The sequence below is a fragment of the Callospermophilus lateralis genome, chromosome 18, assembly GCF_048772815.1.
Source record: "Callospermophilus lateralis isolate mCalLat2 chromosome 18, mCalLat2.hap1, whole genome shotgun sequence".
In the NCBI taxonomy this organism is placed as follows: Eukaryota; Metazoa; Chordata; class Mammalia; order Rodentia; family Sciuridae; genus Callospermophilus; species Callospermophilus lateralis.
This window is the reverse complement of record NC_135322.1, coordinates 19,422,136-19,436,233: the sequence shown is the minus strand read 5'-3', so window position 1 is coordinate 19,436,233 and position 14,098 is coordinate 19,422,136. Positions and strand designations below refer to the sequence as shown.

The 14,098-nt window shown below is 42.4% G+C and overlaps 1 protein-coding gene across 2 annotated transcripts in view; it reads left to right on the top strand.

Annotated features, from left to right (window-relative positions):
• Nucleotides 1-801: 801 nt before the first annotated feature.
• Nucleotides 802-14,098, top strand: part of Gpatch1 (G-patch domain containing 1) — a 45,225-nt gene continuing 31,928 nt past the window's right edge. For both annotated transcript variants that reach the window (XM_076838378.1, XM_076838379.1), the window contains exons 1-6: nt 802-884; nt 8,581-8,715; nt 9,978-10,063; nt 11,348-11,508; nt 12,332-12,429; nt 13,573-13,631. In XM_076838378.1, coding sequence (XP_076694493.1) covers nt 812-884; nt 8,581-8,715; nt 9,978-10,063; nt 11,348-11,508; nt 12,332-12,429; nt 13,573-13,631 — 612 coding nt within the window. In that variant the 5' untranslated portion in view covers nt 802-811. The remainder of the gene's footprint in view (nt 885-8,580; nt 8,716-9,977; nt 10,064-11,347; nt 11,509-12,331; nt 12,430-13,572; nt 13,632-14,098) is intronic.

The following is a 14,098-nucleotide window of genomic DNA, read 5'->3' as shown; positions in this document are numbered from 1 at the left end:
AGTGGGTTCGATCCTTAGCACCACATAAAAAATGAAACAAATAAAATAAAGGCATGCTGTCCATTAAAAACAAACACACAAACAGTGATAAATTCAGAATGTGTGTATGTGTGTGTGTGTGTGTGTGTTCCCATCCACCTCCGATTGTTTTTGGTACTGGGGATTGAATCCAGGGTGCTTAAATGAGCCACATCCCTACTCTTTTTTATTTTTTATTTTGAGACTGGGCCTCATTAAATTGCAGAGGCTAGCTTAGAACTCCCGATCCTCCTGCTTCAGCCTCCTCAGCCTCTGGGGTTACAAGGGAAGGCCACCAAGTCCGGCCCACCATACAGACTTCTGAATCTTGCATCTCCTCCCACCTCCAGCAGCAAGTGAAATCACAGCGGGGTGAGCGACACATCTGGAAGCACAGGAACTTTCCCGGATGTTGGCTGGGGTAGGACTGAGTAGGGCACTGATTGCTGGCAGGGAAGGGTAACTGGGGTGACTGACCGGAGTTGGGGGTGGGGACAGGTATGGGGTGTCACATTACCGAGAACCCGCCCTGTGGTTGGACACTTGAGTGGCTTCCTTTTTCTTCTGGGCGTCTCCACCTGATCGACATGTCGCAGATTTAGGATGGCAGGCAACTCCTGCCTGGGTCCGCTTTGCATTGGATGGGCCTAAGCAGTGAGCGGCAACGTGGGCCTTTTCCTAAACCTATTAGTTTAGCCTAGAGCATCGCTCCAATTCGCGGAGGAGAAAAGCGAAAGGCTTTTGGCCCGCCTCGGCCCCCGTAGCGAGGGGGCGGGGCCCGGAAGAGAGCAGGATGGCGGCGCTGGACAGTGACAGCGAGGAGGACCTGGCCAGCTATGGGACGGGCCTGGAGCCTCTGGAAGAAGGTGCGGACCGAATTAGCAGAACCTGGAAAATAGGCTGGGGATCCAGGATTCGGGACGCCAAAGTGCAGCTTGGTGCTGGGCCTTTGCTCATTCGCTGTGGGCACTGGGGACGCAGCGATTGGGGAGGCGTGCGCTGCGCTCTCGGGGTGCTCACGTTCTGGGGGGGGGACACAGACCCAGAGGGATGAGGGATACAAATCTGATGAAAGAGCTCTTGTGAGAGCGGGGGGTGGGGTCGGCAGGCAGCCGCTTCTAAGAAGGGGACGTTTGCGCTCAGACTTGAAACCCAGGAAGAAACCAGCCCTGGGAAGATCTGGGGGCGTGTGTGTGGGGAGAGCTTTTCAGGCAGATGGAACAGCAAGTGCAAAGGCCCTGTTGGAGCAACCAGTTTGGTCGATGGAGGGACAGGCAAGCTGGTGTGGGTGGAACAGACAGCACCGGGGAGAAACCGGCAGAAGGTGATGTCAGAGGTGCAGGCAGGGGCTGCATCTTGGTATGGTAAGGAGTTTGGAATTTATGTTAAATTTAAGAGAGCCATTGGAGGGTTTTAAACAGGGAGGGATGTGTGTGCGTGTTTTGATACAGGGGATTGAACCCAGGGGCACTTTACCACTGAGTTACATCCCCACCCCTTTTTATTTTTTGTTTTTTTGAGAGTCTCGCTCAGTTGCTCAGGGCTTCACTAAGTTGTTGAGGCTGGCTTCAAACTTGGTTATCCTCCTGCCTCAGCCAACCCCCCCCCCCCCCCCCCCCCCCGTTACTGGGATTAACGGCACAGAGGCATTGTCTCCAGACCTTTTAAAGGCTAATTTCCCTGCTTTACTCTTTCTCACTCTCAACCAGACTATTCTCTAAGTCAAAGGTGGAATAATATTAGAAATAGAGCCAGAGCCAGACCTAGGCCTGTGGGGGCACACCTATAATTCCAGCTGCTCTGCTTGGCTGGGGAGGATCAGGAGTTCAAAGCCAGCCTCAGCAACAGGGGGGCGCTGAGCCACTCAGTGAGACCCTGTCTCTAAATAAAATTCAAAATAGGGCTGGGATGTGACTCAGTGGCTGAGTGCCTCTGAGCTCAATCTCTGGTATTCCCCTACACACACCAAAAGAGAGAGAGAGAGAGAGAGAGAGAGAGAGAGAGAGAGAGAGAGAGAGAGACTCTCTCTCTTAGCACCTTGCTGTTGTTGAGGCTGGTTTTGAACTCACAATTCTCCTGTCTCAGCCTCTGGAGCTGCTGGGATTACAGGTGTGCACCACTGCACCCAGCCCCAGTCCTTTTTTATATCTCAGGAAGAGACAGAGTCTCACTGAGTTGTTTAGGGCCTTGCTAAGTTGCTAAGGCTGATTTTGAACTTGAGATCCTCCTGCCTCAGCCTCCCTAGCCACTGTGATTAAGTGTGTGCCACCATGCCCAGTTTGCCCTCAGCTTATAGAAGGCAGAGAAAGGCTAGTTTTTTAATTGCTTCTTAATGTTTGAAGACAGCCTTTCTGTTTTTTCTAAGACATCTCTGTTCTACACTCAGTATCTCCAGTTCTGTGATAAATTCAGTCTCACCACTATTTTCAGAGCTCTTCTCCAAATAGACCAGCCAGTGGGTAGAACAGGGCTATCACTGGTATTCCATCATTCTTGACTATTCTTCATTGGAGACTATTCTTTATTGGAGAGTGTCAAATCTAGTAAAGAATTGCCGGGTTTCTGTTCTCGTGACTAAAAGGCTTAGGGGTCAACCAGTTAAACTGGGCTAACTGGGCTGTGCAAAATAACCACACAAGAGACACAAATACCTTTTTCTTTGGGGTCGCTGTGACGGCTCCTCTGACTTAAGGGTCCACAGAAAGAGAGAGAGAGAGAGCACACGCTGACCCTTTTTATTGAGGAGAAGCTATTCAAATGAGGCAAGGGGTCAGGTTTCTGGGGGCTGAGTCTATCTTCATGATGTCCACTGTCAGCAGGTTGACTGACACCTAGGTAGGCCACACCCAAAGGCACAGTAAGAGAAGGGGACACACACAAGGCACTTTCATGGAAGATTCTACCCTAAACAGGGCAAGGGATTATATTACAAAGGAAAAGGTGAGCATAGCTTCACCCATGGGGCTGTAGCAAGACACACCCATGCATGAGACACCAACGAACCCAAGAAGGGTGGGGAAAGCTCTGCCACATTTCTGCGACTAAGCACCTCAGCACCCAGCCAGGGAGTGTGACTCAGTCACATGTAAGGTTGGTCTCCCACAAAGAATAAAATCATAAATTTTTGCAAGTTCTAAAAAATGTGATATAGATGAGAAACATCCTGTACAAAACAACCAGAAAGCCTCAGGAGGCAGAATAGGGGTCCTGTAAAGACTGGTTAGAACTTAGCTATGCAAGAAGATGACAAGGGCTAAGCATGCATGTGTGAAGTTACTACAGCCATGTTAAGCATCTGTTCCCATCATTTCTATATTTCTGGTCTCACGGCTATTTCCTTGTCAAGTGACATCTTGTTACATCAACTATTTGACCTTTATTTTTCTATTTCTTCTCTTTCTCCTCTTTCAGGATTAGATCCAGGGTCTGTACTACTGAGCTACATCCACAGCCCTTTTTATTTTTTATTTTGAGACAGGTTCTCTCTCTGTTGCCCAGACTAGCCTTTAACCTCTCAAGTATCTGGGATGATAGGCATTCATCACCACATCAGGCCCCATCCCTTTTATTCTATCTCACTACGTTGCCAGCCTCAAACTTGGGATCCTTCTGCCTCAGCCTCCCAAGTAGCTGGGATTACATGAGTGTGCTACCTTCCATGCCTGGCTCTAGTTCTTGTTTTGATGATGGACAAAAAAATTGAAATGAAGCTTACTGTTCTAATCATGCATTCGAAGTGGAAGGAAAGGACATGTAATTTATAGATTTTTTTGGTCTGGTCTAAAAACATCCTTTAATTTCTTAGTATTAAATTTTTTTGAGGATTGATCATTGTTTTTCTGCTTCCTTTCTTTTTTCTTTTTTTCTGTGCTGGGGATTGAATCAAGGGCCTCCTGTATGCTAAGCACACATTCCACTGAGCTACATCCCGTTCATTGTTTTCCAAGCACTTTGAAGTTTAAATGCACTCTGACTATATTTTACAATATATAACACTATAACAATCACTTTTACTCTGCCTTTGAAGTTTTAGTGATAGGCTAGATAAACATTGAGAGAGAAGGAACTCCACATCTTAATTAAAGTCACTGGTCCTGACAGAAAGGTTTGTTTGTTAAGAGTTAGCCAGGGAGCTTAGTGATGGTGACCAACATGAAAGGAAATGGGCACTAGTACTTACCTATTCTTTCCCAAGATATTTTCACTTGGTTCCAGAATTAATTCTCATCTCCAACTCATTCTGTACCTCCTATATCTCCAAACACATTCTGTTTTCCTCCTTGATGCTATGACTCTTATCCTTAAAACTACCTATGACTTCCATCACCCACAGCACATACCATACACTCTACAGCATCATATTCAAGATCCTCCACACTGTCTGCCTTTCTGGTTCTGTCTTACACTTCTTCCCCCTTCTCTAGTCCAATTGGACTGCTTTCTCAAGATATCCAACAAGCTGCACCCACAGTTTAACATTGCCTTGTTATACCTCCTCTTCGCTGATGGGTGTCAATGCTTCTGTTGGGAATCATATCTTTATCTGCAGCTTTCAAAATTCTGCTCATGTCAAGCATGGTGGTTCACACCTATTATTCCAGCTATTCTGGAGACTGAGGCCAGAGGATCACAAGTTCCAGGTCAACCTGGGTACTTAGATCCTGTCTCAAAATTTTAAAAGGGCTCAGCATGTAGAGTGTTTATGTAGCATGTGTAAGAGACCCTGGATTCAATCCCCAGTTCTGAAAAAAAAAAATTCTGTTTATTCCTAAGGGTGGCTGATATGGCCCTTCATGTTGTCAGAAACAAAGAAGCATGCAGGTCTCTTATGTTAGTCTCAGTGTTTAGTTTTCTACTCCGTGAACTAGAACCAAGATGCTCAATGAAAGGCCTCCAGTAAACTTCTGTCCAGGAATAAGTAAGGGACGGTGTGGGTGGTATCCCTGGCCTGGAGACAGAGTTAAAATATGGTTCAGCTTTGTGCTTATTAAGTGAGGAGTCCAGGGCAGTTACTTAATCAGTATCTTTATCATTGTATAATAAATGAAATGATTTCTCATATCTGATATGGAAGGAATTCATTGTTATTAGCAGTAATTATGACAGGGCATAGCTAAAATGCCACCTCCTTTTTGGAGTTTTCCCATCACTGTTTCTAGAAGTGGCGCCTTCTCAGGAATCCTGTGGCACCTATTGGCCACACTGGTTGACCCCCATCATTTGTTGCTACAGGTCCCACTTAGTTGTCTGCAGATTGTATCTTCCCTTCCAGATCAAGAACAGGAGAGCAGAGCAAGAGTAGTACCTAGGCGTGGAAGGACCTGCCCTTACCTTAGCCCAGGTATTCTTAGCTGGGATCAATTAGCAACGTCTGAGCTGGGTTCAGTAGTGCAAGAATGTGATCCCAGCAGCTTGGGAGGCCGAGGCAGGAGGATTGTGAATTCAAAGCCAACTTCAGCAATTTAGTGCGGCTTTAGGAACTTAGTAAGACCCTGTTTCAAGGTAAAATATAAAAACCTCTAGGGCCGGGTGGCTCATGCCTATAATCCCAGCAGCTCTGGAAGCTGAGGCAGGAGGATCACAAGTTCAAAGCCAGCCTCAGCAAAGGCGAGGTGCTAAGCAACTCAGTGAGACCCTGTCTCTAAATAAATACAAAACAGGGCTGGGGATGTGGCTCAGTAGTCAAGTGCCCCAGAATTAAATCCCCAGTACCTGCTCCCCCCCAAAACCCCCAAATCAAAAAACAAACAAAAGTAGCTGGGGATGTGACTCAGTGGTTAAGCACCCCTGGGTTCAATCCCTGGTACCATACAACAGCAACAAAAAAATTAGCAATGTCTGTAGGCATGTTTGGTTGTTACAGTTATTGGGGTGGGGGTAGGGGAAGCTGCTACTGGCATCTGGTGTTGCAGTCCAAGGATGCTGCTAAACATCCTAAAGTGCCCAGGATATCTCCCCACAGCAATTATCATTTAGCACAAACTGTCAGTAGTACTGATGTTGAGAAGTTCCAACTTAGCGAACAGTCATGCCAGTTGTACATGTGGTAATGAAGTGTATACTGCATTTGTAAGAAATGATTGAACATCTTGGATTAGGGGGCCCAAGCTGTACTTTGGTTCTTTAGAGTAAAAAAAAAAAAAAAAAAAGAGAGAGAGAAGACATTGTAGCTGATACTAACTGAGCATCACTATGGTTAGATACTATGCTCATCTGTCTACATACTTAATCCTTATTATCATTTTTCAAAGATGGGATCCATTGTTACCTTCATTTTATAGTCTTGGAGGCTGAGGTTTAGAGAGATTAAGTAATTTGTTCAAGACCATAATACTAACAAATAGTGGGATAGGGGGATTTGAACTCAGATCTCCTGATTTTCAAACCTGAGCTCCTGTTTGCCCTGCTGTAAGGTTATACTCTAGGAATCTCCTGGACTTTCATAAGCCACAGATAAGAATTTAAGATTATGAAGCTGGAAGCTCCTTTACTTTTTGTCTTCTATTATTTGTTCCAAAAATAGGAGCAGCTGGGCTTGGTGGCACATACCTGTAGTCTCTAGTATTTAGGCTGAGGCAGAAGCACACGAGAGCCCATGAGTTCAAACCGGTCTGGGTAACATAGTAAGACCACATCTCAGAAAAAGAAAAAGAAAAATATGGGAACTAAAGTAGGAGCTGACTTAAGTATTATAGTTAACAGCAGTCCATGTGCTCCTCAACATATCTTATACATTGTATGTAATAATGATAACAATAGCAATAACAGCTAGTAATTTTAAAGTATTTATTGTATGCTACTTTTTTTTTTTTTTTTTTTTTTTTTGGTACTAAGAATTGAACTCAAGGGTGTTTAACTACTGAACTACATCCCCAGCCCTTTTTATTTTTATTTTGAGACAGGGTCTCACTAAGTTGCTTACAGGCTCACTAATTGCTAAGGCTGGTTTTGAACCTGCAATGGTCCTGCCTCAGCCTCCTGAGCTGCTAGGATTACAGGCGTGCACCACCATGCCTGGCATGTATGTGCTACTCTTCTTGCTGAGAACTTTATAGGCAGGCATTATTTAATTTGCACATTCTATGAAAGAGCTATTGTTATTAATGTCATTTCTCTTATATAGATGAGGATATTGAGGCACAGAGAGGCTAAATTAACTGAAGTTTAGCACCAGTAAAGGTGGAGTTGGCTTTAAAGTGCACAGTGCTGTGGCTCAATCCCTTTCCCTTAATTAACCACTGAACCTATTTTCTGTTCTGTTTAAATAAATTCAGAATTCTGCAATTTTAATTAGAGTCAATAAAATTAGGCAGGAATTTTTGACATATACTTGAGACCATAAATCTAAGGAATTTTTAGCCTAGGCTAAAGTGTATTGAATGCCTTTTGCTTGAGTGAAGTAACAACCCAGCTCTTTTTGACAAAGTTGAGAAAGGAATAAGTTTAAAGAATAGAAACTCTGGAATAAAGAGATTCACAGAAATTAAGGGAACCCTAAGACTTGGGGAAAACAGAGCCAGCCGTGGTGGTGCACACCTGATCCCAGCTACTCAGCAGGAGGAAACAACTGAAGTATGAGGATCAAAATTTCAAGGCCAACCTCAACAAATAATGTGTCACTGCAGCATATTATGCCTTCTTCATTGCCAGGAGGTTTCTCTTCCAGCTGTTTGAACCCTCCCTAATAATTTTTTTTTTTTTTTTTTTTTTTTTGGTGCTGGGGATTGAACCCCGGGCCTTGTGCATGTGAGGCAAGCACTCTACCAATTGAGCTGTATCCTCAGCCCATAATTTTTTTGTAATGAAATTTAATAGGAAAAGCAGGGCATTTTTGATACAATATTTCTAAAATAAACTTGATAAAATATATTTTTTTGGACCCTATAAGCTAGTAAAGTCTAGAAAGAGCAGCTTAATTTAAATAGTTATATTTGAAGTTGCAAGAATTAAAGATTGTTGTTTAAGAAATGACATTTTGGGCTGAGGTTGTGGCTTAGAGGTAGAGCACTTGCCTAGCAGGTGCAAGGCCCCAGGTTCGATTCTCAACACCATGTAAAAATAAATAAAATAAAGGTATTGTGTCCAATTACAACTAAAAAATTAATTAAAAAAAAAAAAAGAGGGCTGGGGTTGTAGCTCAGTGGTAGAGCTTGCATGCACGAGGCCCTGGGTTCGATCCTCAGCACCACATAAAAATAAATAAATAAAAATAAAGATATTGTGATCATCTACAACTAAAATATATATATAAAAATAGAAAGAAGTGACATTTTCCCCAGAGGCTCTGGAGCTGAGGCAGGAGGATCACCAATTCAAAGCCAGCCTCAGCAAAAGCAAGGCACTAAGCAATTCAGTGAGACCCTGTCTCTAAAATTCAAAATATGGCTGGGGATGGTGCTCAGTGGTCTACTGCCCCTGAGTTCAATCCCTGGTACTTGAAAAAAAAAAAAAAAAAAAAAAGAAAGAAAGAAATGACATTTTATGACATTTTCCCTGAATTCTAACTCACCATTTTCTTTTTTTCATTCAAAACACATTTTTTTTTTTTTTTTTTCCCTTCAGGTGAAAGACCAAAGAAGCCAATTCCTCTTCAGGATCAGACTGTCAGAGATGAAAAAGGAAGGTATAAACGATTCCATGGAGCCTTTAGTGGAGGGTTCTCTGCCGGGTATTTCAACACTGTTGGCTCAAAAGAAGGTATGATCTTTACACTCACAGCTATTCCATTGCTAAAGCAAATGACTGAAGTATCCTGATTTCCCTCTCCTGCCTTTTTAAGAAAAGTTCTTCTTTAAATATTTTGGTGTATACACTGTAGTCTTTTGTATTCTTCAAATGTTTGTTGACTTGCATGTTGTCTGTTGACTGCAACCTGAAGATGAAAGATTTATGTTGTTTTTTTAATTTTGTATTATAACTTTATAGTTATACATAGTAATTGGATTAATCAGGACAAACTCATACAAATATGGAATTTGATTTCAATTTAGGATCTCCCCTTTTACCTACCCCTCTCCCTCCTGTGTTCCTTGAAAAGAGTTTTTTTCCACTTTGGAGAAAAATGGATACATTCTAACCAGATGATTAAATCAAAATAATGACTTTGTTTCATACTGTGTCTGCCATGTACAAAGTACCCTCACCAGGATTCACTGAGTTAATCATTGATTGTCTCACCTGACTCAGTGACTAAGGAGGACAGGTGTCATAGGTGTTTAATAGATGAGGCCATAGGGTCAGGGAGATTGAGGAGTCAGCCTTGCTTTAGAACTATCTGGGGAATCACCAGTGGCTCTGCTAACACTAGGGACCTCAGAAAGAGAAAAAAAATCAATTGAAATTTTCACATTATATAGTATAAAACATTACATATTGTTTAAAATAATGTATGTGTGTTTTTTGTTGTTATTTTGTTTTTGTTTTTCTTTTGAGTACTATGGATAAAACCTAGGGCCTTGCTCATACTGAACAGGTACTCTACCACTGAACTACATCGCCAACTACATCCCCAACCCCATATTGTTTCTTTTCTTTTTTTGTGGTACTGGAATTTGAACCCAGGGGTGCCCTACCGCTGAACCACAACCTCAGTTTTTTTTTTTTTTGTGTGTGTGTGTAGTGCTAGGGATGGACCTCAGTTCTTTTAAGTTTTTATTTTGAGACAGGGTCTTGCTAAGTTGTTGATGCTGGGATTACAGGTGTGGGCCACCATGCCTAGCAGAATTTTATTTCTTTTGTTTCTAATTCTTAAAGGGAGACCTCACTGTATTCACTAAGATTTGACAACAGGGGCTCTAAGGATTCATGAAAACTTTATTTGAGTTTGTTTGAGTAATTATGTCTACATAAAGTTTATAGTTATTGTGAGTTTCAAGTTTCTATATGTTACTTAATTATGTAGCTATAAACCAAAATATTATGTAGGATCATAAAAGTCTAAACTCTTTTTTTTCCCCCAGGATGGACACCCTCTACTTTCATATCTTCACGACAGAATAGAGCAGACAAATCTGTTCTTGGTCCTGAAGATTTTATGGATGAAGAGGTGGGTGCGCAAAACTTTTTAGTGCTGGTTCAGAGATGGGATGTGGGTGGTTGGTTGTCATACCGTCCCTCTCTCCAGAAAGTCCAATGTCTGATTTCCTCTTTGTTTATAAGGCTTTATTGGCTTAGTTCAGTTGTTTTACATGTCCATTCCTAAAGCTGTCTCTGGTAAGGAAAACAGGACCAAAATGACTGCCTTAGATAAGATAGGAACCCCTATTCATTAACTGTGCCCTCTCCCACACTGGGCACACCACTCCTAAAGTGCTTGGTGGCCTGGACAACCTCAGAACTCTAACAAGGAAAGAGGAAAGGGGCAATGGATGTTGGATAGGCAGCCACGGCATCTGCTCCAGAAAATGCAAAAGGACTCAAGGCCTGGCACATAGGCACTTAAAGTGCTTGCTGGCTGTGACGCTAAGTTTGCTCCTTCACACTGACCTTTGAAATATATATATATAGATAGATAGATAGATATATTACATAAAATTATATATAAATAATATATAATTACATATAAATATAAATTTATATATAAATATATGCATATATATATACATATATATATATATATATTTTTTTTTTTTTTTTTTTTTAAGGTACGACCTCTTTTTTTTTTGTACTGAGAATTGAATTCAGGGACACTTGATTGCTGAACCACATCCCCACTTTTTGTATTTTATTTAGAGACAGGATCTCACTGAGTGCTTAGTGCCTCCCTGCTTTTTTTTTTTTTTTAAAGAGAGAGAGAGAGAGAGAGAGAGAGAGAGAGAGAATTTTAATATTTATTTTTTAGTTTTCGGCGGACACAACATCTTTGTTTGTATGTGGTGCCGAGGATCGAACCCGGTCCGCACGCATGCCAGGCGAGCACACTACCGCTTGAGCCACATCCCCAGCCCTAGTGCCTCCCTTTTTACTGAGGCTGGCTTTGAACTCACAATCATCCGGCTCAGCCTCCCAAGTTGCTGGGATTACAGGTGTGTGCCACCGCACCTGGCGACCTTTGAAATATTGTTGAAAAAAACCTTGGCCCCTACTTCCTGTCTTTCCAGCTCCGTGGTGTCTGTGGCCCCACTGAGCAGCCATTTTTGAGCTCTGTCTTTGGCTACTAGCCTTTCATCATGTGAAGATGAGATTCAAAGTCAATGCGAAGTCTGCTACTCTGTTGTTCTTGAGCTAAACTTTGTAGTTTTAAGAAGAAGTAAAGCTATGGGATATATCATATTTAACCATTTTCCAAATAATGTAATTCTGTTTCTTTTTCTTTTTTTTTTTTTTTTAGGATCTTAGTGAATTTGGGATAGCACCTAAAGCAATTGTTACCACAGATGATTTTGCTTCCAAAACCAAAGATAGAATACGAGAGAAGGCCAGACAGTTGGCAGCAGCTACAGCCCCTATTCCTGGAGCCACTCTTCTTGATGACCTCATAACGCCAGCAAAGTGAGGAGAATTTAATTCTGACTGTTCTGCTCTTGGCATCAGTGCTTTGCATATGTGTGATTATCTTAATTAGTTATAGTTTAGTTACAAACAAGAGAAATCTTCTTAGACTAGATGTCTAAGTGAAAATAGGTTTTAAGTAGATGTGGTGGTGCACGTGCATAATCCCAGCTTCATGGGAAACTGAGGCAGGAAGATTGTAAGTTCAAGTTTTTTTTATTTTTTAATATTTTTATTAGTTGTTGATGGTCCTTTACTTTATTTATTTATTTACATGCAGTGCTGAGAATCGAACCCAGTGCCTCACACGTACTAGGCAAGCACTCTGCCACCCCAGCCCAAGAATGCAAGTTTGAAGGCCGCCTAGGCAATTTAGGGAGACCCTGTCTCAAGGAAAAAAAAAAAAAAGAGCTGGGATGTAGTTTTCTTTCCCCCACCTCCCCCATAGGCCTTGTGGGCTCTCCCCAGTCTGCATCATCTACCCCTTCTTTCAGTACACCTTGTTCTGCTTCTGGGCACGTGGCCTGATATGGCAGCCACAGACATTTATGGTTTCCCAGGCCATTTGCTTGACAAGGACTATGTAGAGTTCCTGTGTGCCCATCCCAGGACCTGGGAGAGAGAACATCTGATTGACTTCCCCATTTGAGGTGTGCCCCCCAAGCCTAGGCAGCTGTAGCTGGAGCAACAGGGCTGTATTATTCTGATGGGAACCAGGGGGGAGCATAGATAAAATAGGGGGCTGGGCCAGAATTCAGATGTTGCTTATTTTTTACTGTTGCAAATGTAAAAAGAAGTTAATTTTCCATGATTGCTATCCTAGATTATCTGTTGGTTTTGAATTACTAAGAAAAATGGGTTGGAAGGAAGGACAAGGAATTGGTCCTCGTGTAAAGAGAAGACCACGCAGACAAAAACCAGGTATGTGTATTGGTTGTCCTTAATTCTGTAGCATGCTTTTTAATGGCTTTATGTTGTGGGGAAAAAAAAAAATTATGAGGCTGCGTGGTATACATGTTTTTGAAACTAGGGATTTAACACAGTGGTGCTTAACCATTAAGCCACTGAGCTACATCCCCAGACCTTTTTATCTTTTATTTGAGAAAGCATTTTGCTAAGTTGCTTAGGGCCTCACTGAGTTGCTGAGGCTGACTTTGAACTAGTGATCCTCCTGCCTCAGCCTCCCGAGTCCCTGGGATTACAGGCATGTGCCACCATGCCTGCCTGCTTTTTATTTTATTTAGTTTTGAAGTGCAGGGGATCAAATTCAGTGCCTCATGCATATGAGATAAGTGCTCTACCACTGAGCTACATCCCCGGCCCTTTTTTTTTTTTTTTGGATACCAGGGATTGAACTCAGGGTCACTCAACCACTGAGCCACATCCCCAGCCCTATTTTGTTTGTATTTTACTTAGAGACAGGGACTCACTGAGTTCCTTAGTGCCTCACTTTTGCTGAGGCTGACTTTGAACTTGTGATTCTCCTGTCTCAGCTTCTGGAGCTACTGGGATTACAGGTGTGCACTACCACGCCCAGCCCATCCCCAACCCTTTTAATTTTATTTCAAGATTGGCTGCCCAGGTCGGCAGGAGGCAATCCTTCTGCCTCAGCCTTCTAAGTAACTGAGATTATAGTTGCATGCTGCTGTGCCCAGCATAATATTCATGTAAAATTTAGCCTTTTTATGTGTAATGCACAGTAGCTTCCTGAAGGATGGTAGTAGTCCACATTCCCGCCAGCAGTGTGTGGAAGTTCCTGTTTCCTGTGTCACAGTTTATCATTATTTTCTAATTTTTCTCCTGTCCTCAGTACCCCCAGCTAGATTAAGTGAACTCTTTAAGGGTTGCAACCATTTTATTTGGTTCTCCCTGGTGCTGGTGCAGAGTGGTTATTCACTAAACACATGCATTACTGTCAGGGTACCGATTGGCTGCAGGTGTAGATCATAGTCCCCTTGTGATCTACTCTGATCCTAAAGTGCAGCCAAGTACCTGGGAAGAGTGTTAGTGAGTTGGGTTTTTTTAAGTTGCTCATGACTAATGCCTTTGAAATCTCTTTTACAGATCCTGGAGTAAAAATCTATGGCTGTGCATTACCCCCTGGAAGCTCTGAAGGTTCTGAGGTATGGTTTAGTAGAACCTGTTACTTTATGACTGTGAAATTTTAGGGGCAAGAAACGACTTTATAAATAAGTCATATCCCATTACCATGAATTGCCCATAGTCCTGATTATGTCAGGTAATGTTTTCAGCAACACACCAGCACCATAGATGTCCCATGTCTATTCAGATTCTTTTTAAAAAAATTTTTTTGTAGTTGCAGATGGACAGTGTGTCTTTATTTTGTTTGTTTATTTATTATTTTTTAGGTAGGAATGAGGATCAAACCCAATGCCTCACACTTGCTAGGCAAGTGCACTGCCACTGAATCCCAGCTTTAGCCTCATGTTCAGATTCTTTTTGTGTGTGTGTGTGATGCTATAAACCAAGGTCCTTATGCAAAGCAAGCACTCTACCAACTGAGCTATATCCCTGGCCTTCTGTGATCAAATTCTTAAAATGAAGTTGTTTGCTTTACTGTCATCTGCTC